The 19,850-nt window shown below is 43.3% G+C and overlaps 1 protein-coding gene across 3 annotated transcripts in view; it reads left to right on the forward strand.

Annotated features, from left to right (window-relative positions):
* Positions 1-19,850, forward strand: part of COL5A3 (collagen type V alpha 3 chain) — a 162,955-nt gene that overhangs the window by 91,329 nt on the left and 51,776 nt on the right. For all 3 annotated transcript variants that reach the window (XM_063119273.1, XM_063119272.1, XM_063119274.1), the window contains 15 exons: positions 4,478-4,531; positions 5,478-5,522; positions 7,498-7,551; positions 8,812-8,856; positions 9,545-9,598; positions 10,296-10,340; positions 10,531-10,584; positions 10,997-11,041; positions 12,701-12,754; positions 13,748-13,855; positions 14,429-14,482; positions 14,571-14,624; positions 15,864-15,908; positions 18,017-18,070; positions 19,532-19,576. In XM_063119273.1, the coding sequence (XP_062975343.1) occupies positions 4,478-4,531; positions 5,478-5,522; positions 7,498-7,551; positions 8,812-8,856; positions 9,545-9,598; positions 10,296-10,340; positions 10,531-10,584; positions 10,997-11,041; positions 12,701-12,754; positions 13,748-13,855; positions 14,429-14,482; positions 14,571-14,624; positions 15,864-15,908; positions 18,017-18,070; positions 19,532-19,576 (810 nt within the window). The remainder of the gene's footprint in view (positions 1-4,477; positions 4,532-5,477; positions 5,523-7,497; positions 7,552-8,811; positions 8,857-9,544; positions 9,599-10,295; positions 10,341-10,530; positions 10,585-10,996; positions 11,042-12,700; positions 12,755-13,747; positions 13,856-14,428; positions 14,483-14,570; positions 14,625-15,863; positions 15,909-18,016; positions 18,071-19,531; positions 19,577-19,850) is intronic.

Here is a 19,850-nt window from a genome sequence, read left to right on the forward strand (position 1 = left end):
AGCTCCAACAGTGTCCCAAAATAGTGTCTGCAACAAGGTAGGAACAAAGCCAGACTATAAAACACATGGTCTTCGATGTCTATCTACTAATGCCCAGAGCATGGGAAACAAACAGAATGAACTTGAACTCTTATTACATGAAGGCAAATACGACTTGATAGGTATAACTGAAACTTGGTGGGATGACTCCCATGACTGGAATATAGCAATTGAAGGATATAACTTGTTCAAAAAGAACAGAAGAAATAGAAAGGGAGGTGGAGTTGCACTATATGTTAAAAATACCTATCCCTGCACAGAAATACAGGCGGATGAGACTGGGAGCCCCGTCGAGAGCGTCTGGATTAAAATAAATGGGGCTAGGAATAAAAAGAATATGATAATCGGAGTCTACTACCGACCACCCAATCAAGGAGAAGACGAGGATGAAACTTTTGAGAAACAAATTGCCAGTGTTTCAAGGAAGTGTGATGTAATAGTGATGGGGGACTTCAATTACCCTGATATCTGTTGGGAGACCATTACTGCCAAAAGCGGCCCTTCCAAGAAATTCCTGACATGTATGGGTGATAACTTTCTCCTACAGAAAGTGGCGGAAGGAACTAGAGGATCGGCAATCCTTGACTTGTTATTGACCAATAGGGATGACTTAGTGGATAAAGTGGCAGTTACAGGAACTCTGGGGGAAAGTGACCACGTCATACTTGAATTCTTGATTATGAAGGCGACAAAAGTCGAGCGTAGCCATACACACACTCTGGATTTTAGGAAAGCTGATTTTAATAAACTCAGAACTATAATAAGTAAGGTCCCGTGGCAAGGGAGCCTAATGAGAAAAGGAGTGCAGGATGGGTGGGAGTATTTAAAAAATGAAATTTGAAAGGCACAGTTACAAACAATTCCAACGAGGAGAAAAGATAGAAGACAACAGAGGAAACCAATGTGGCTCCACAAAAAGCTTAGAGATGACCTGAAAACAAAAAGTGATACATATAGGAAGTGGAAGGAAGGCCAGGCTACAAAAGAAGAGTACAGACAAGTGGCGCAGAAGTGCCGAAATGGCGTCAGGAAGGCTAAAGCTGTGAATGAGCTTAGCGAGGGATGCTAAAAGCAATAAAAAGGCTTTCTTCAGATATGTGAGTAGTAAAAGACAGAGGAAAGAAATGGTGGTTCAACTGCTTAACGAGGATGGCAAATTGATAACAGACGACAAAAAAAAGGCTGAAGTGCTCAATTCCTACTTTGCCTCGGTCTTCTCCCAAAAGCGGGTCTATGACCCCCCTGGAAAAAGTGAAGCAGAAATTGAGGGGGCAGGATTGCAGTTTGAGATTGATAAACAAATGGTCAAAGAACACCTAATTTCCTTGAATGAGTTCAAATCTCCAGGGCCCGATGAACTGCATCCTAGAGTAATGAAGGAGCTAGCAGAAGAACTCTCAGAACCTTTGTCTATTATCTTTACAAAATCATGGAAGATGGGTGAGGTGCCGGACGACTGGAGGAGGGCTAACGTTGTCCCTATCTTCAAAAAGGGCAAAAAGGAGGAACCTGGGAACTACAGACCAGTCAGTCTGACATCCATCCCTGGGAAAATTCTGGAGCAGATTATAAAGCAGAGGCCACCAGTGAGGGAGGAAGCAGCAGCCAGGCACCTCTCCACCGTGCCTGGGTCCAGCTCCAGCTGAGAGCCCCCTCCCTCCTGCTACCAACTGTCTCTGCAGAGGCCACCAGTGAGGGAGGAAGCAGCAGCCAGGCACCTCTCCACCGTGCCTGGGTCCAGCTCCAGCTGAGAGCCCCCTCCCTCCTGCTGTCAACTGTAACTGCTGAACTTTCCAACTAAGATTGCAGTGCCTGAGTTTGCTTTCCTTTTCCCCCTCCTCCTCCTCCCTCCCAATCCCCTTTCCTTTTGTGTCATGTCTTTTAGATTGTAAGCCTGTGGGCAGGGACTGTCAAGAAATACTTTTGTAAGCCCCCGTGAGAGCCTTTTTTGGCTGAATGGCAGCATAAAAATCCTTAAATAAATAAAATAAATAAATAAATAAAGAAGTCAATCTGTAAACACCTTGAAATCAATGCAGTGATTACTAGAAGCCAACATGGATTTGTCAGGAACAAATCCTGTCAGACTAATTTGATCTCATTTTTTGATAGGATAACCTCCCTTGTGGACTGTGGGAATGCTGTGGACGTCATATATCTTGACTTCAGCAAAGCTTTTGACAAAGTACCACATGACATTCTGATTAACAAACTAGCTAAAAGTGGGCTAGATGGAACAACTATTAGGTGGATCCACAGTTGGCTACAGAATCGGACTCAAAGAGTACTTATCAATGGAACCTTCTCAAACTGGGGAGAGGCAACAAGTGGGGTGCCGCAGGGCTCAGTCCTGGGCCCAGTGCTCTTCAACATTTTTATTAATGATTTGGACGAGGAGGTGCACGGAACGCTGATCAAATTTGCAGATGACACAAAATTGGGTGGGATAGCTAATACCCTGGAAGACAGAAACAAACTTCAAAGTGATCTTGATAGGCTGGAGTGCTGGGCTGAAAACAACAGAATGAAATTTAAAAGGGATAAATGCCAAGTTCTACATTTAGGGAATAGAAACCAAATGCACAGTTACAAGATGGGGGACACTTGGCTCAGCAATACTACAAACGAGAAGGATCTTGGAATTGTAGATCGCAAGCTGAATATGAGCCAACAGTGCAATATGGCTGCAAGAAAGGCAAATGATATTTTGGGCTGCATTAATAGAAGTATAGCTTCTAAATCACGTGAGGTACTGGTTCCTCTCTATTCGGCCCTGGTTAGGCCTCATCTAGAGTATTGTGTCCAGTTCTGGGCTCCACAGTTCAAGAAGGACGCAGACAAGCTGGAGCGTGTTCAGAAGAGGGCAACCAGGATGATCAGAGGTCTAGAAACAAAGCCCTATGAAGAGAGACTGAAAGAACTGGGCATGTTTAGCCTGGAGAAGAGAAGATTGAGGGGAGACATGATAGCACTCTTCAAATACTTAAAAGGTTGTCACACAGAGGAGGGCCAGGTTCTCTTCTCGATCCTCCCAGAGTGCAGGACACGGAATAACGGGCTCAAGTTAAAGGAAGCCAGATTCTGGCTGGACATCAGGAAAAACTTCCTGACGGTTAGAGCAGTGCGACGGTGGAATCAGTTACCTAGGGAAGTTGTGGGCTCTCCCACACTTGAGGCCTTCAAGAGGCAGCTGGACAACCATCTGTCAGGGATGCTTTAGGGTGGATTCCTGCATTGAACCTTTTAGGCCCCTTCCAACTCTGCTATTCTATGATTCTATGATTCTAAGAAAAAAAATGAGAACTGAGTGGTACAACTCTTTCTAGACTGTACCACTTCAGGTTGTAGGTGGTAGCTTGGATGCTTGGTCCCCCATAAAAAAAAAAGCTCTGTGTAAGTCAGGATGAAGGTGTATTCTTGAGGTGCTACTTTTCTATGTGCAGGGGTTTGTGTGTGCTTGGGGTGGGGGAGCATTCAAATGTACAAGTTTGCCACCTGCTGCCTAAGGATGTTTGGATTTTGTGAAATCCATCCAACGTTTGTTTCATGGATTATGTGGAGTTCTGTCCAAGCTGGGAGAGTGGGCATCCAAATGGCAGATGCAGTTCAATGTAAGCAAGTGTAAGGTGATGCCCGTTGGGGCAAAAAACAACAACCAACAACTTCAAGTATAGCCTAATGGGATCCGAGCTGGCGGTGACCGAAGAAGAAAGTGATCTTGGGATTGCGTCCACCCAGTGTGTGGCTGCTGTAAAGAAGGCAAACTCCATTTTAGGCATTATAAGAAAAGGAATTGAGAACAAAACTGCTAGTATCATACTGCCTTTATACAAATCTATGGTGCAACCACACTTAAAATACTGTGTACGGTTCTGGTCACCACAACTAAAAAAGGATATTATAGAGCTGGAAGAAGTGCAGAAAAGATTGCCCACCCCTGTGTTATTAGAATGCCACATTTCCCCCAACTGCATACACTATAATTTATACAGTGACAACTGTAGAACAACTGCTTCCCTTGGATAATGTACCAGCAATAGCCATGCCTAGTACACTCATTAGAATGTCCTCAACATCTACTGGTTGGTGCCTCCGATGTCAAAAGTGGAAAGCGAAACTTCAAGGCTTGCGTTTTAAGAATAACAATAAGAAGAACAGAAATTGTAGGGGGAAATATCCATACCCTTTTTACAGTTCTATTGCTGAAATGCTCATCTAGTGATAGCTTACGAAAGCAAAAATCTTGAAAGAGCAGCAAGGGTTCCCCTCTTGAACATTTCTTCCTGGATGGATCAAGGCTTGTGAAAGAAGTATCACAATAAAGATTAAATGTTGACTTGGGGACATTTTTCTGGGATGATGTGGAACAGCCCTTTGATACTTAGAAGACTCTGCAAGGCACATTATCACTCACACATCCGTCTTCTTTTTTTCCTAGGGCATGCGTGGTTTGGCTGGCTCACGAGGTGCTCCTGGACCCCCAGGCCAGCCGGTATGAATTCCCTTCCTCTCCTCTTCCTGTTCAGGGGTAGAACAGAAATGAAACTGGAGTTTAAGCTGAGGATTCGTCTAGCTGGCCTCTCCTCTCTTTGAAATCTGCATTGTTTCCATTATTGAAGAATTGCATTCAGAAGCAAAATTGAATCCATCTGAATTTAAGACCTGCAGTTTGCTTTTCAAAACCTGAAACATGATACATTTTGAGCAGGCCATGCGCCATGTCTAAGAGCTCCATCAGACAAGCATTGTATTGCACACTCGTTACAGGGCACTCAGGGATTTTTGTGGGTCCCTCTCACGTTGTCGCCTGCCTCCCGGCCCTTCTAGCTTTCTTCCCATGACAAAAAAAATCCCAGTAAGTCGGACTTGTTTTAAAGACAGAACTTGCTGCTATCTCCTGCTGTGTGCAGAAGAAGCAGCGGGATCAAAACAGCCCACTGAATGGGCCATGTGCATGTTGTTTACTTCCTCTTTCAAAAGAGGAAGTAATGAGGGACAAACATGCAGGTGGAGAAGCGACGGTAAGCAAACACAATTTCCCCCTGTGTGATGACACTCTAAAACACATCCACCTTAGTTAAAACAAATCACGGAAGGGAATTAGGGAATTGATATGGGAGATGTGTGGAGGAAAAAATTAAGTGAGCCTACAGTATACTCCTGATCTCCCAACCACAACCAGGAGGAGACTGGGAACATAACATGCTAAGAGGCAGAACTCAAATTTCAGTGGCCAGTTGTATATCCTTTGCCATCTAGTTCTCAGAACTCCCCGTATATATTCCCGTATATATTCTGAATCCACCAGTTTTGGACCTGTGGAAAAATGTGTTCAGATGTTAGATGCTGCTACAGTTTCTTTCTCTGCACTTCTTTGAGTTTATTTTGTGCAGGAAACTCCTTGTGACCTTTGTGTTCTTGTAATTTTCATCCCATAGGGTGTCAGTGGCATTGATGGGGCACCTGGACAGAAAGGCAATTTGGTAAGAATGCATCGACAGTGGCGTAGGAAGGAGGGGCCCTTTCAATTAGGGTGACCAAGTGTCAGGATTTTCCCGGATTTGTCCTGGTTTTTGTTCTTTCCATGGTGTCAGGGGGGATTTTCTATAATTTTCAATAATGTCCTGGAATGACACACCTTCCCCTTTAAGGCTGCCATTAGCATGGCAGGAGGGAATGACATGCTTTCTTGAGGCACATCATTCCCCCACCCCGAGCTCCAATTGAGGTCTTAAAGGGGAAAGTGGGTCATTCGTGGACATTATAGAAAAGGCCCCAATTGGAGTGGATGGTGGTGGTGCAGAATGAAATCCTTTCCCCTCCTCCACTCCAATCGGGTTCTTTAAGGTGGCGGGAGAATAACATACTTTCTGCAGGACTCAGAAAGCTGCTTCCCCCCCACACACACACTAGGTGTCCTCTTTTTTGGTTTCCCAAATATGGTCACCCTACTTTCAATAGGCTTCTGCTTTGGCACCACTCTCCAAATTAAGCACTGCTGTCATTTTGATGGTCATGGAGCCAGTCCAATATACAGTGTAAAGTTTAAGATCATCACTCGAGAAGATGCCCCATGGAGTGCAACCTAAAAACATGCCAAGCCACAAACCAATCCTTTTAATTTTCATTTAGTAAACTAATTTTAAAGGAGCCAAAACAGATGGGTTTCAAACACAACCAGAATTTTATCAGCCTGGCCCAAATTTTATCCCCTTAATCAGTTGCCTTCATTGTAGGATGCAAATCCATAAAACACACACACACACACACACACACACACACACACACAAACCCACCAGCTGAGACATTCTTCTGTTAGGGTTTATAAATAAATAAATGTGTGTTCTTTCATTGTGCACCAGGGCAGGATCTACGCTACTGTTTTAAAATGGTTTACAACAGTAGTGACAACTGTTGGGGCCCAGGACACACTCCCTCTACTGCCTTCAAAACATTTTTGAGATGTCATATCCTGCTTGGTGTAGATCAGGCATTAAGTCATGGGGACATGATTGTATTTATAGTGCAGTGCAAAAGCATGTGGTAAAATAGCTGCAGGGTGGATATTAGGATGAGGATTATCCAAGGCAATTTAAATAAGTAATTTAATTTAAATCATGGAGAGGGGGAAAAAAGGACTGATTTAAATCAAGTTTTCCACATTGTAATTTATATATTTTCTGAACATATCCTAACTGGTTGCTATAACAGTTAGCACATACTACTTTGCAAATAAATGCAGCTTTTGTACTACCTAGGAGCATAATCCAAAACCTTTGGTCATACAAGCCACATCCTTTTGCATAACAGAATTATGTCTACTTAGAGACAAGGGAGACAATTATGAAACAATTCATTTCTGTTTTGCTTTCTGGGCACTTTAAGCATCTTGAAGATGAAGGTCACAATCCAGCACAGAGTTAAGTCTTTTTGCTGGATTGTGGCTTAGGTGCCCATATTATTCTAGAAGGTAGGTGCTACTAATTACTGGTCAAAACACTGCATTTGATGTTGGATTCCACAGGATGGAAAGTAAGCATTTGCACCATAATCATAAATGTTTATAATATACCACGATAAATGCATGTGACCCATTTGTGCTCATATAGGGTTAGGGTAGACATTTCCTGGCCTGTGTGCAGAATGATGAACCCTAGGGAAAATGCTACTCAGCTGCCTCTATGTGATCAACCGCTACTTAATCACTGCTGAAGGGTTAAGAAAAAGGAAATGCAGTCCTATATTAACATAGCATCAGTTTCCCAAATGCTCAAGGAACCAGATCGTACCATTTTCCAAGTCTTCCATTTTCGAGATCCCTGTCCCCTCCAGCAATTTTAGTCACAGTGCCACCGCTGCATGCGTACATTCTGCTGCCACTTTTCCTCTGACATATGTACTGTATGTATATGCACATGCACAGAACACTGACTTGACTGCAGGATTTTCTGTCCTCAGGGCATTCAGGGTGAGCCAGGCCCGCCTGGGCAGCAGGGAAATCCTGGTTCTCAGGTATGTGGGGTGTGTGTGTGTGTGTGTGTGCACGCTAAATGCATCACTTGCTGCTGAGGCTGTTTGAAAACCCTGGGGAGGGGGGGAAGACTGTATCAGGTGCATGAATGTTTGTGGGGAAGCTGAGTTTTATTGGAGGGGGGGGTTAACCCTTCCCTCCTAACCATGGTTTTGATGAAATGCCACCCCCACCCCATGGCTGCTATTAGTCCCAGGTAGGAAGCTCCCACTGGTGTCTAGTTTGTTCTTGATAGGTCACAGGGTGAAGACAGAATATGAGCTCACAAAAAACAACAACTCCTAAGCTGTGATAGGAGCCGGGCTTCATCCCATCTTTGCAACTGAAATGACAGGCAGGCAGGCCAGCAAACTGAATGCTGGCTCATCCATCACTTTTGCTCCTCTACCCCACCCCCACGGTTCAGCTGGGCAATAGCCCTGCTCCCCCCCCCCCCAAAAAAAGTGCTGCCTGAATATCCCCACTTGTTCATTTGTTACCTAAAAAAAGCTTAAAGAAAACCCTGCAAATTGCTTTGAAGAGCCTGGGGAAAAGACCTGCTTTGTGACATCATGGGGACCAGCCAATCAGTGCCTAGCACAGCTGGCTTCTGTTTGAAGACTTTTTGGGCATGGCTAGACCTAGCAATATCCCGGTGATCACCCCGGGATCATCCTTGTGCATCCACATGATGCACAGGGCATCCCGGGAGCAGGGAGGGATGATCCCTCCCTTGGCCCGGGATATCGGCAGGCCCTTTTTTCCTGCTTTTTCCGCGGTCTCGGGATGATCCTGAGACCGCAGAATGTGTGGCGAGTAAACATGAGGAGCCTGGAACTGGGCACGGGGCATGGGACTCCTCAGGAGCTCTGTGCCCATCCGGGGGGAGGTTGGGGAGAGGGGGAGGTTGTAGTTGTTGTTGTTTTTAAAAAACTCGCCAGTTTGTTTGAGCGCTCCTTTTCCTTTTTAAAAAATAATCTAAAATTGCGGCCGTGATGTTGCGTGCCGCATATAGATGAGGGTGACGATCTCATGATCATAAAATCGCGAGAACATCACCCTCCAACCCCCTCGTCTAGCCATGGCCTAAGTTTCCAGACCTTAATCCTAAAGAGAAATAGGTATGTTTGAACTGAAGCGACATTTCCAGAGGAGTCTTCATGCTCTAAAATTGTTAAATGTGCCTTCACCTGAAGAAGGGTCATATATGTACCAGGTAATTCCCCCCCCCCCCATCCTCACTAATTCATCTCTCTCCCTAGGGTCTGCCTGGTCCCCAAGGTCCTGTTGGGCTTCCAGGTGAAAAGGTGAGTTAGAGCCAGGTTGTGTCTAGTTTAGCCATGAAATCAGTGTGCCAGGCTTATCCTATAGGTGGCAGAGAAAACAGGGGTGATTTTGCCCAGGGAGTTCTCTAAACTGTGCCAGCATATACCCAGTCTGTGCTAAGAAAATTCTCATGTAGTTTAAATGCTTTAATGTTTTAATATTGGAATATATTTTAAACTTTTGTATATTTCTATTCATAGGTTTTAAAATGTATATGCTTTAAATTTTGTAAGGCCGCCTTGAGGCCTAGTATGGGGCAAAAGGCAGGATACATATAATAATAATAATAATAATAATAATAATAATAATAATAATAATAATAATAGTGGGTTTCCCACAGGCAGCTGGTTGATCACTGTGTGAACAGGTTGCTGGATTAGACGGCCCCTAGGTCTGAGCTAGGATGGTTCTTCTTATGCTCATAAGGGTGGCTTTTTTTAATATTGAATTTGCTTTGTTCAAACGTTTTGTACACTGTTCTGGGATTTCCTAGTGGATGAAGGGTGGTTTATAAATGGTGTGTATGAATGAAAATAAATAAGATGGATGGAGAACTTGTGGAGCCATCCGTCAACTCCAACATCTTAATATCACAGCTCAGCTGTTCATGTCTAAGCAAGCCAGGACTCAGATAATGCTTCGCTGATCATCCCTTTCCCTCCCCTGCAGGGTCCACCAGGAAAATCAGGGATACCAGGAATGGCTGGGATGGATGGGCCTCCGGTAAATACCAATGATACTATAATGGTGTGGTGTAGTGGTTAAAGTATTGGATTGGGAGTTGGAAGATCCGTATTCTAGTCCCCACTCGGCCCTGGAAGCTCACTGGGTGATTTTGGAACAGTCACAGACTCTCAACCCAACCTACCTCGCAGTGTTGTTGTTGTGAGGATAAAATGGAGAGGAGGAGGATTATGTACGCTGCCCTCAGTTCTTTAAGGAGGAGAAAAGGTGGGATATAAATGAAATAAATAAATAAATATCCACAAGGTGCCTCCTTCTGAAGCAGCTGCAACATCAGGGTGGGGTGGGAATATACACATATATGTATGCACACATGTTTGTGTATGTATGGGAAAAGCAGTTGTGAATTCAGGTTTTCAACGTAAGAAAAACATTCATTCTTTTTCTCCAAAAGCCCTACTTTTCCATAATGGAACATGAAGGGGAAAACCAACCAAAAAATAGAGAGCATCCCCCTTACACTCACACACAAAATCATCTTCCTTTCCCCCACCAATATCTATGCTTGCTTTCAGTGCTATGGTGTGTTCACAGGAGCAGCAAGGAGGAGAATTGTTTTTCTGCACGTTCAAGTCTGACGGCTTTTCTTGTGGAGGGGATGGGGTGTCTTTAATGAGGCATCACCTCTCGAAGCAGCTACATCATCCAACCGTATCTCTTTTGTATCGCTTTTCAGGGTCATCCTGGAAGAGAAGGGCCAGCTGGAGAGAAAGGAGTCCAGGTAAAACCATGACTCTGCCAGGCAGAGGTATATGCTAAGGAGGCTTTAAACTAGAGATAAGTATCTCTTCTGACCCCCTGTCCCCTCCCTGATGCTAAAATTCAAAATCAGGCTGCCACATGTTACCTTTAATTTAAAAAACACAACAAAAATGAGAGTGGTTGTCTTTTAAAAATTCTTTCTTCTCCAGGGTCCATCTGGTGCAGCAGGGCCAATTGGCTATCCAGGGCCCCGTGGAGTCAAGGTAAGAACTTGTCACCTCCTTCTGCCAACTTCCATTAATCCAGAATGAGAATCTGGAGAGATTCCCCTCGCTGTCACACCTGCGCTCCTCAATTTACACCTGTATTCCTAAATCTGCCTACTTTAAAGTATTTTCATTGAAATCGATGGCATCGATTTACAAGCAAGCATTGTTCAGATCATGTTAGGTATGTTCATTCTGTGCAAGACCCCCAAGGACCCACCTTCAGGACTCAGAATCTCTTGCCTGGCTATTTAGCCCTGTTCCCCCCTCCCCAAATTCAGTACCTTCCCATGTTATACCAGATCTGACATGACTTCCTGGCTACCTGTGAGCATGGCTTCTATGAAAATACCTCGTGCTAGCTTTTTTCTTCTCTCGAACACTGCCATACCTTTCCCTGTTTCCACAGGGGGCCTTTGGAGTGAGGGGCCTGAAAGGCAGCAAAGGTGAAAAGGTAAGTCTCCAACAGGAGTATCAGGTATTGGTATGAGACAAGGGATCCTGTGGATTTCATTGAATCTCTAGTCACAACTTGTCTGTTCCTGCTTTCTTTGCTCATGGTTGCAGATTATATAAATTGGATTTGTGGGGAACAGATCCCGTGTTGGGATGGAGTGGGCATTGGGTTCAATGACCTTTACCAATTCTATGTTGGAATGTAGTGGTTGGATTCAATGACCTTGTGGCCACTTCCAGGGCTATGATGATCCAATGCTATTGTTTTTAATTTGGGAGTCAAGAGCCCTGTTGGGTCTCTGGGGTCATTATTATTATTATTATTATTATTATTATTTATTTATTTATTTATTTATTTATTTATTTATATAGCACCATCAGTGTACATGGTGCTGTACAGAGTAAAACAGTAAATAGCAAGACCCTGCCGCATAGGCTTACAATCTAATAAAATCATAGTAAAACAATAAGGAGGGGAAGAGAATGCAAACAGGTACAGGGTAGGGTAAGCAGGCACAGGGTAGGGTAAAACTAACAGTAGAAAGTAACAGTAGAAGTCTGCACAACATCAAGTTTTAAAAGCTTTAGGAAAAAGAAAAGTTTTTAGTTGAGCTTTAAAAGCTGCGGTTGAACTTGTAGTTCTCAAATGTTCTGGAAGAGCGATGGAAAACATTATGTAGCAGAGATGAAATCTTGCAAATATTTGAAATCCATCCAAATTTCAGAATGCGTTGTTTAAAAGTGTGGACTTTTTCCAATTTTGCTTTTGAAATGTGACTTTTGGGCAATGCTGTTCAAAGAAGCTGAGATTTTATTTTATGCTGCCGCTTTATATGGTGATGAGATTAAGCTAGCAACTTGCCCAACTGAGTGCCCAGTCTCTGTTATCAAATCCTTATATTTGAGAGCCATCAATATAACTGGGAATGCTGACATTCAAATTGAGAGGATATAAATTCAAATTCTCCAAGCAAACCTGAGCTACCACTTCCATTAGCAGGTTCTCACCCAGATGTCTATTGTAGAGGAAACTTATATCAGACTCTCAAGTCAATCAGAATCTGAAAAATCTTTTCCCCCACTCAACCAGAATGGATATTGGGTTTTTTATACTTTTGGTGGTTTTAAATTTTGTATATCTGTTTTTAATGTTCAATGACATTATTTTTAACTTTTCTAAACCGCCCAGAGAGCTTCGGCTATGAGGCTGTATATAAATGCAATAAATAAATAAACCAAAAGTAGCATGGAATATTCTTCTACTTCCCAGGCGTCCTCACACAACAGTTGCGTGATTGAGGCTTCCACTCTTCTTGTACAACTTCTGTTTTGACCATTTGGAGGGGTTGTGGTGTTGGCAAGGATTGCAAGTGTAGCATTGGGTTAAAGGGAAAGGAACTTTGTGAACCATCAAATCTGAATGGATATTGGAAATGTGACTATGTGACTAGAATGTGGGCATTTCTACTGCTGTGGCTACATTAGAATCATAGACTTGTCTTTGCAGGAAAAGCAATTAAACCATCCATGAGAGGTGGCTATCCAGTCTCTTCTTAAAACCCTCCAGAGATATAGAACCCACAACCTCTGTGGGTAGACTGTTCCACTGCTGTACAGTTCTTATCATCAGGAAGTTAACTTTTTGTCTCTCTATTAGGGTGAAGATGGATTCCCTGGCTTCAAGGGTGATATGGGCCCAAAAGGTGACCGGGTGAGTGATCTCCCCTTTATTGTGAATTTAACAGAACAGAACAGAAAACAAATCATGAAATAAAAAATGGAACAAAAAAAATTACGTGCTTAGGAATGTCATTTTTTTCATCAAATACAGACACACACACACACACACACACACACACACATATATATATATATATATGGAGGGAGTTATGCATAGGTTTCAAGAAAAGCAGACCGAATATCCATGTACTTAACCACACACAAGTGTCACCTAAATACCACCCATTCAAATGTTGATAGCAATGTCAAGAACAGGTGAGTGATAGTTTTCCAAGTATGCTGGTGGTTCTGAAAGCCTTAGAATCAGCTCTCATAAACAGTTGTGGAGGCTGTAGAAACCCTTTCCTTACTACACCTCAATCACAGGGACGGGGCACTTTACTGTGGTAATAGCAGGCCAGCCAAGTAGACCATAACTTGCCCTGGACTGAGGCCTTAGATACTCCCACACCTATCCATGTCATGGAGGATAACTTTACTGTTGCTAAATCCAAGGCATGCTTTGTGGCATGCACTGATGTGGGATCATATAGGACACAGGTGGGCAGAAAGTAGATCTCCAGATACTCTGGACTTCCACTCCCAGCATTCCTGACCATTGGCTATGTTGGCAGTGGCTTTTGGGAGTTGTAGTCCAAGACATCTGGAGGTTTACTTTCTGCCCACCCTTGATCTAGGTTGCTATGTCAGGATGCAGTCTGATCAGTTGAGGATCAAGCTTGCCATCACTTCTGCTGGCACTTGAAACCAGTACCTAAGAATTAACAAAACGTTACAAAGCAGGCCTCTCCCTTATAACAAATGGCGTAACCTACCTCAGGTGCAAAAGTTGATGGATGCTCTCACTTGCATGATTTTTCTATTGGGGAAGTCTCTGACTCACAGACCTGAGAATACTTTTTTACCCAGAATTCTACAACCACCACTAGTGGAGACTCTCTAAACTCTTCCATTTTGTTAACAGGGTGATGCTGGCCCTTTGGGTATGCGTGGTGAAGATGGCCCTGAGGGGCTGAAAGGGCAGGCTGGACCTCTTGGGGAAGCAGGTTCTCTTGGCCTAGCTGGAGAGAAGGTGAGCAATTCCCCCTACCAACCTACCTATGTCTACTTTGAGGAACATAGGAAGCCATTAGTCCACTTAGCCCAGAACTGTCTACTCTGACTGGCAGCTGTTCTCTGGTAGAGGTGTACAAAATCACACTAGAATCATCTCATGAAGCTGAGTGGTGGGAAATTCAGGACAGATAAAAGGAAGGACATCTTCACACCATTCACAGTTGAACTAAGGAATTCACTATCACAAGATGTAGTGGTGGCCACCAAGATGGATAGCTTTAAAAGAGGGGTGGATAAATTCCTGGAGGAGGAGGCTATCAATGGCTACTAGTCCTGATGGCTCTGTGTAACCGAGGCAGTAAGCCTATATACACCAGTTCCTGGTGAGCATGGGTGGGAGGGTGTTGTTGCACCGTGTTCTGCTTGTGGGTTCCTGGTCGACAGCTGAACATGGTGCAACAGCATTCTTCCACCCATGTGGGTTCCTGGTCTGATCCAACATGACTCTTCTTATGCCCCCTGCAACTCACAAGGCCTTGTCTAGCATTTTCATTGTATTCATGAAGGCTCTGATCTTTTCTTTCCACAGGGCAAGCTGGGGGTGCCAGGCCTGCCAGGGTACCCTGGCCGCCAGGGACCTAAGGTAAGTGTGAGGAGGATGCTGGGAGAAAGGAAAGAATTCTTGGCTCTGGTTGTCATCTGCTCCATTGAGTGCCTTTGCTTTCCCACAGGGTTCGACTGGATTTCCAGGGCCTCTGGGCCTCATTGGAGAAAAAGGCAAACGAGTGAGTGAAATGGGGAGTGTGTGTGTGGGGGTACATCTTGAAAGTACAGAGTAACAGGATGACCCAATTACCATCTGTTGCAATTGAAAGGAGTTTGAAGAGAGGAAATTCTCAGATTTCAAATGTTCACGTCAAGCACAAGTTTCCGATTTGGGATTTTGAAGTCTGAGCTGGTTTTGAATTTGAAGTGATCTTTCACATTCTGGAATGGCTTGTGGGTTTTGGTGTGCTTGCTCAGACAGATGGGTTGGATGCTGGTGGCAAGAGCCAGGGCTTTGGCACAAAAGTTCTGACTTTTTCAGCCTTTTAAGAACACATTTTCAATGGTCATAACCTGAATTCTAAATTTTGAATATTTGTCGGATGTGTAGTATATAATAGCTTTTATATTTAACATTTCAAATGTAGGCTATAGCACATTTTCATTTTAGTACTCCCTTTGGGGGTGGGTTAGGTCTTGCACATGACATATTAAAAGCCAAATGAGATGATATGGGAGATCTGTGAATAGATTCTCCTGCAGGGTTGGTTTTTTTAAGAGTTCATAGAAGCTACAGGGCAGCGATTTGTATCAGGACCATGGTGCTGGGATTTTAAGTCTCCCCCCCCCGCCCCAACACACAGTGTTTTCCTGATGAAAATGCCACCCTCTCCCCACCCCTCCCACCCCGCATCTCCCAAAGCTGCTATTTACCTTGCAGAGAAAAACTTGCAAGTACCATTAGGGTCATGGCATAGGCTTGACAGTGATGTGATGAATTCTTTGCCTGGGCCAATAGGAGCTAGGCTGATGGCTGAGTCAAAACAATAATCTAAGCCCTGTGTGAAAAAGAGAAGAGGGGAGGCAGCTGAAAGAGAGTTGAGAAAAGAAAAGCTGAAGAAGGGTGTAAGAGTGAGAAGGCAGAGCCAACGGAGGGCCAGTTGGTTGACCAATTTACCCCATTGGAAGTGAGAGAAGGACAGCAGTTGTGGAAAACCAATGGGTACCTGCTCTCATTCGTAGTCTAGCATTTCCCAACCCTCCAGATGTGTTGGATTAATATCTCCAGTAATTCCAGGAGAACAGACCTTATATAATTTGAATAATAAAAATAAATAAATGACCACAATGTGGAGGCACAGTGGCACATCTCCCTACACATCTCCCTGTAATGTGTTATTTAGGCCTGTGTGTGTGTGTTTGTGTGTGTGTGTGTTACTCCTATCTCACCATCCATTTCTCTTCCTCTTCTTTCCTAGGGCAAAGCTGGCCAAGCTGGGCAAACTGGGCAGCGAGGTCCCTCGGTGAGCTGTTCAATTGACAGGTGTCAATATAGCACCACTGAGGCTCTCCTCTCCTGCAGTTATAATTTCCAAGTTCAGCCAAGCTGACATGGCTTCCTGTATTTAAAATGCACATCTCAACCAATGAGCGACTGACCACTGAAAAGCAAATTACAATAATGTGAAGTTACTGATGGGAGAAGCAAGAGGCAGTGTTGTGTACTGGTTAGAGTGTTGAACTGGTACTCAAGGAATCTGGGTTCTATTCCCCACTCAAGCATGGAGATCATTGAGTGACTTTGGACCAGTCCCTGAGTCTCAGCTTGATTTACCTCAGAGGGGTGTTATGAGGATAAATTGGAGAGGAGGAGGAAGATCATGTATGCTGCCTTGGGCTCCTTGGAGGATAAAAGCAGCACATAAATGTAATAAATAAATGAGCAGTAGAAAAAGGACATGGTAGGAAAGCAAAGAATTGTGTGTCTATATTTAGGCTTGTAGCCCATCCCAGAGGTGTGCGGCAACTAGGAAAAACCCAAAGAAACAAGCAGCATAATAAAATATCATTTGAATCAAATGTATTGAAATATCTCCCACTTTCCCCCATATTAACTCTAGGTAAAATTAATTCGAATTTGGCAGGTTGATATCCACCATTGTTACCTTAAAATCCACTTACTAGTGCAATCCTACACCTGTCTACTCTGATGTCAGCCCCGTTGTGTTCAGTGAAACTTAGGCTGCGATCCCTATGCACAGCCCCATTGAACAAAGTGGGACTTATTTCTGAGGAAACATGCGTAGGATTGGAGCATAAAAGTTTTTATAACACTCTTCCAAGTCTAATTTAAGTATGAAATTTGACATACACACTCCCTCACCCTCATTGGAAATCAAAACCATGATTCTCATTCCCCACCCCCGCTCTCCACTCTGGATTTGGGTGAAATTTTGTTTCTCTCCTGGTCCAAATACCAGTTTTGACAGGAGAAGCCATATGTGCAGACTTCTACTGTTACTTTCTACTGTTAGTTTTACCCTACCCTGTGCCTGCTTACCCTACCCTGTACCTGTTTGCATTCTCTTCCCCTCCTTATTGTTTTACTATGATTTTATTAGATTGTAAGCGTATGCGGCAGGGTCTTGCTATTTACTGTTTTACTCTGTACAGCACCATTATTATTATTATTATTATTATTATTATTATTATTATTATTATTATTTATTTATTTATTTATATAGCACCATCAATGTACATGGTGCTGTACAGATAACACAGTAAATAGCAAGACCCTGCCGCATAGGCTTACAATCTAATAAAGTTGTAGTAAACAATAAAGAGGGAAGAATAGGGAGGAATGGAAGCTTTCTCTGATCTTACCTCTTCCAATATGCCATAATTCATGTCCTACTTCTGGGCTTTCAACATGCAGCTGGTGGATTACTGTCGGGTGGGTCTGTACCCAGAGGTGGGCTGAGGGGGTGGGGTGGGGCTGGCCCAGCCTTAATGTGTGTTTTTATCAAACAATTAAAATAAACTTACAATTTTTAAAAGGTCTGCAAACCAGATGAACCTAGAGATGTAAAATTTCCAGAAATTTTGAAGCCATGGGGAAAAAACTTTTTTCCCCTGAGGGAGAAACAGAAATGTACATTGATGGTGCTATATAAATAAATAATAATAATAATAATAATAATAATAATAATAATAATAATAATAATAATAATATGGGCCTTTAGGGTAACCTATAGCCTGCAGACCTTGCTTGCTAGTACCTCTGACTTTCAGATTCACTCACCTGTCCTTGAAGGTTCTCAGTGCAGGCACAGGGCTGAAATACTGATTGCGTGACATTCCATGCAAAACAACAACAACAACCCCAAAACCAGCAACAAAGGCACTATGTACTTGGTTAGCTTCCAGCACTCCTGGACTTAGCATTCGAGTGCCAAAATGAGAGTGAGGGATGTCGTCCTTTGAGAGGACCCAGAATCTTGCTGCTCTGATCAAAAGCATATATAGCAACAGCCCCTCCCCACCAGCATGGGTTACCTAGAAAGTCCAGTCCAACACCCATGTGGCATTTACAGACTCCAGTCTCAGATCTGTGTGCATTTCCTCTTTCCAGGGTCTTCCAGGTGAGCGTGGTTTGCCAGGGTCCACCGGAAAACCAGGAACAAAGGTACTTCTGTTTTCTACACAGTGCACACGCTCTTGTACCTTTCTCAGTGGCCTCTGCAGGGCATGTGTGTGTCTGTTCACCCGTGCCCCCAGTGCTCTCCACCAGAACACAACACCATTCGTTTGCATCATGTATGTGTCAGGTTCCACCAGTCCCATACCAGGCTCTTCATTAGACTCTTTTTGAGACTTTATTAGCCTAGCATGCACAGTCCAAAATGTTGGGCCTGGCTGTTCTGAACACTTTCTGGGATCCCCACCACCACCTCTTTCATGAGTCTCCAACTAAGGATGCAATTCTGGGTTTGGCAGGCTGGGCAATGCAGAGAGTTGTAGGACATTTTCCTGTTGTAAAATGCACAGGGTTGTGCCCTAAATGATGAAACTCCACTGTTGCTGAATTGGCCAGCAATATGTAAATGGAGAGCCAATCTATTGAAAATTGTGCTCATGCTGCAATTGCCTTTTATTGGTTGAAGCTGGTTTGTGGAGGGATTCCCGCCTGCCAAAAAGAATGTTTTCCAGAACAGCTTCAAATTCTTTCTTGAAAGTCCTGGATAAACTTGGTTAAAACTATTTTACATGCTTGTGGGATCAATATTGAGGCTTTACCTACTTTTTTCCTCTAATAGAGTTAAACAGATGCTCAAAGAGAGAATCTAAAAGGTGGGATCTATATTCAGTTTCACACATGCCTTATGCTAATTGGTACCCATTATAGAAAATGACATTTGGCCTTACTGTGGAATCTTTAAGAAAATTATTCCCAGCCTTGTGATTCCGCTGTATGCCCTCTTCTTTTTTTGGAAGGGAAATGCATATAGATCCCAACCCACCAAAGCCTTTGTATTTATGAGTAAGGAGAGGTTGGAGATGCTTCTCATAATGTACTAAGTTGCCTCTTGTATTAACATCCTAGGCAGGAGTTCCTTATTTGTATTTTTTGGTCCTTGTCAAATAGACTGCTGCTGGATCAGATGTATACACTTCTTGTAGGTAAAGATGTATTCATTGCCACCCAAGTAGCAAAATTTGCTTTGGCAGCTAAGAAAATAGGAGCCTTTTCTCAAAAAGCACAGGGGAGCAGTTCTTTTTTATATTGTATTGTTAACTTCTATAGTTCATTGAAGAAGCATTATTTATTTATAGATTTGATTGTTAAATAAGTTTTGTTTGTTTGATTGATTGATTATAAAGTGGTGGCTTATTGCTTTAAACAATAAATTGTTGCACACAAAAATGTATATTTGAAAAAAAAATGCATTAAAATGTGTTTATTTTTAATGTCTAAGAAAATACATAGAAATGGTCCTGTGGGCTACAAAGGAAATTTGCAGTGTAGTGTGGATTGGGGCAGAATAAATGCCTTCGGGGAAATGAGCAAATCCAAGCTCAATACCTGTTGTGGTCAAAGTCTGAGATTGTTTTTTTTACCATTCCTTAACAATTTTTCTTCCCACAGGGCGACTCTGGGCATGATGGGGCCCCTGGGACTATAGGGGAAAAGGTAAGCCAAAAGATACATTCCTGCAAGTGAAGAAACCTGGGGAGGGGAGGTGTCTGAAAAGTCCACTTTCCTACCATGGCAAAGTTCTGTCTCAGGAAAAATGGCCACAACATTATAGAGGCCGCTAAAGCCAGGAAAGGCTTCTCTAGATAACAGGCTCCTGCTACAGTGGGTGGACAGAACAAGGATTGACCTGAGAAATGTTAATGCCACTAATAGGGTCTAAGACAAAAAGATGATTAGGTTCATTCTGGAAAGCAGGGCATTGTTTATA

This window comes from Elgaria multicarinata, chromosome 3 (genome assembly GCF_023053635.1).
Source record: "Elgaria multicarinata webbii isolate HBS135686 ecotype San Diego chromosome 3, rElgMul1.1.pri, whole genome shotgun sequence".
NCBI lineage: Eukaryota > Metazoa > Chordata > Lepidosauria > Squamata > Anguidae > Elgaria > Elgaria multicarinata.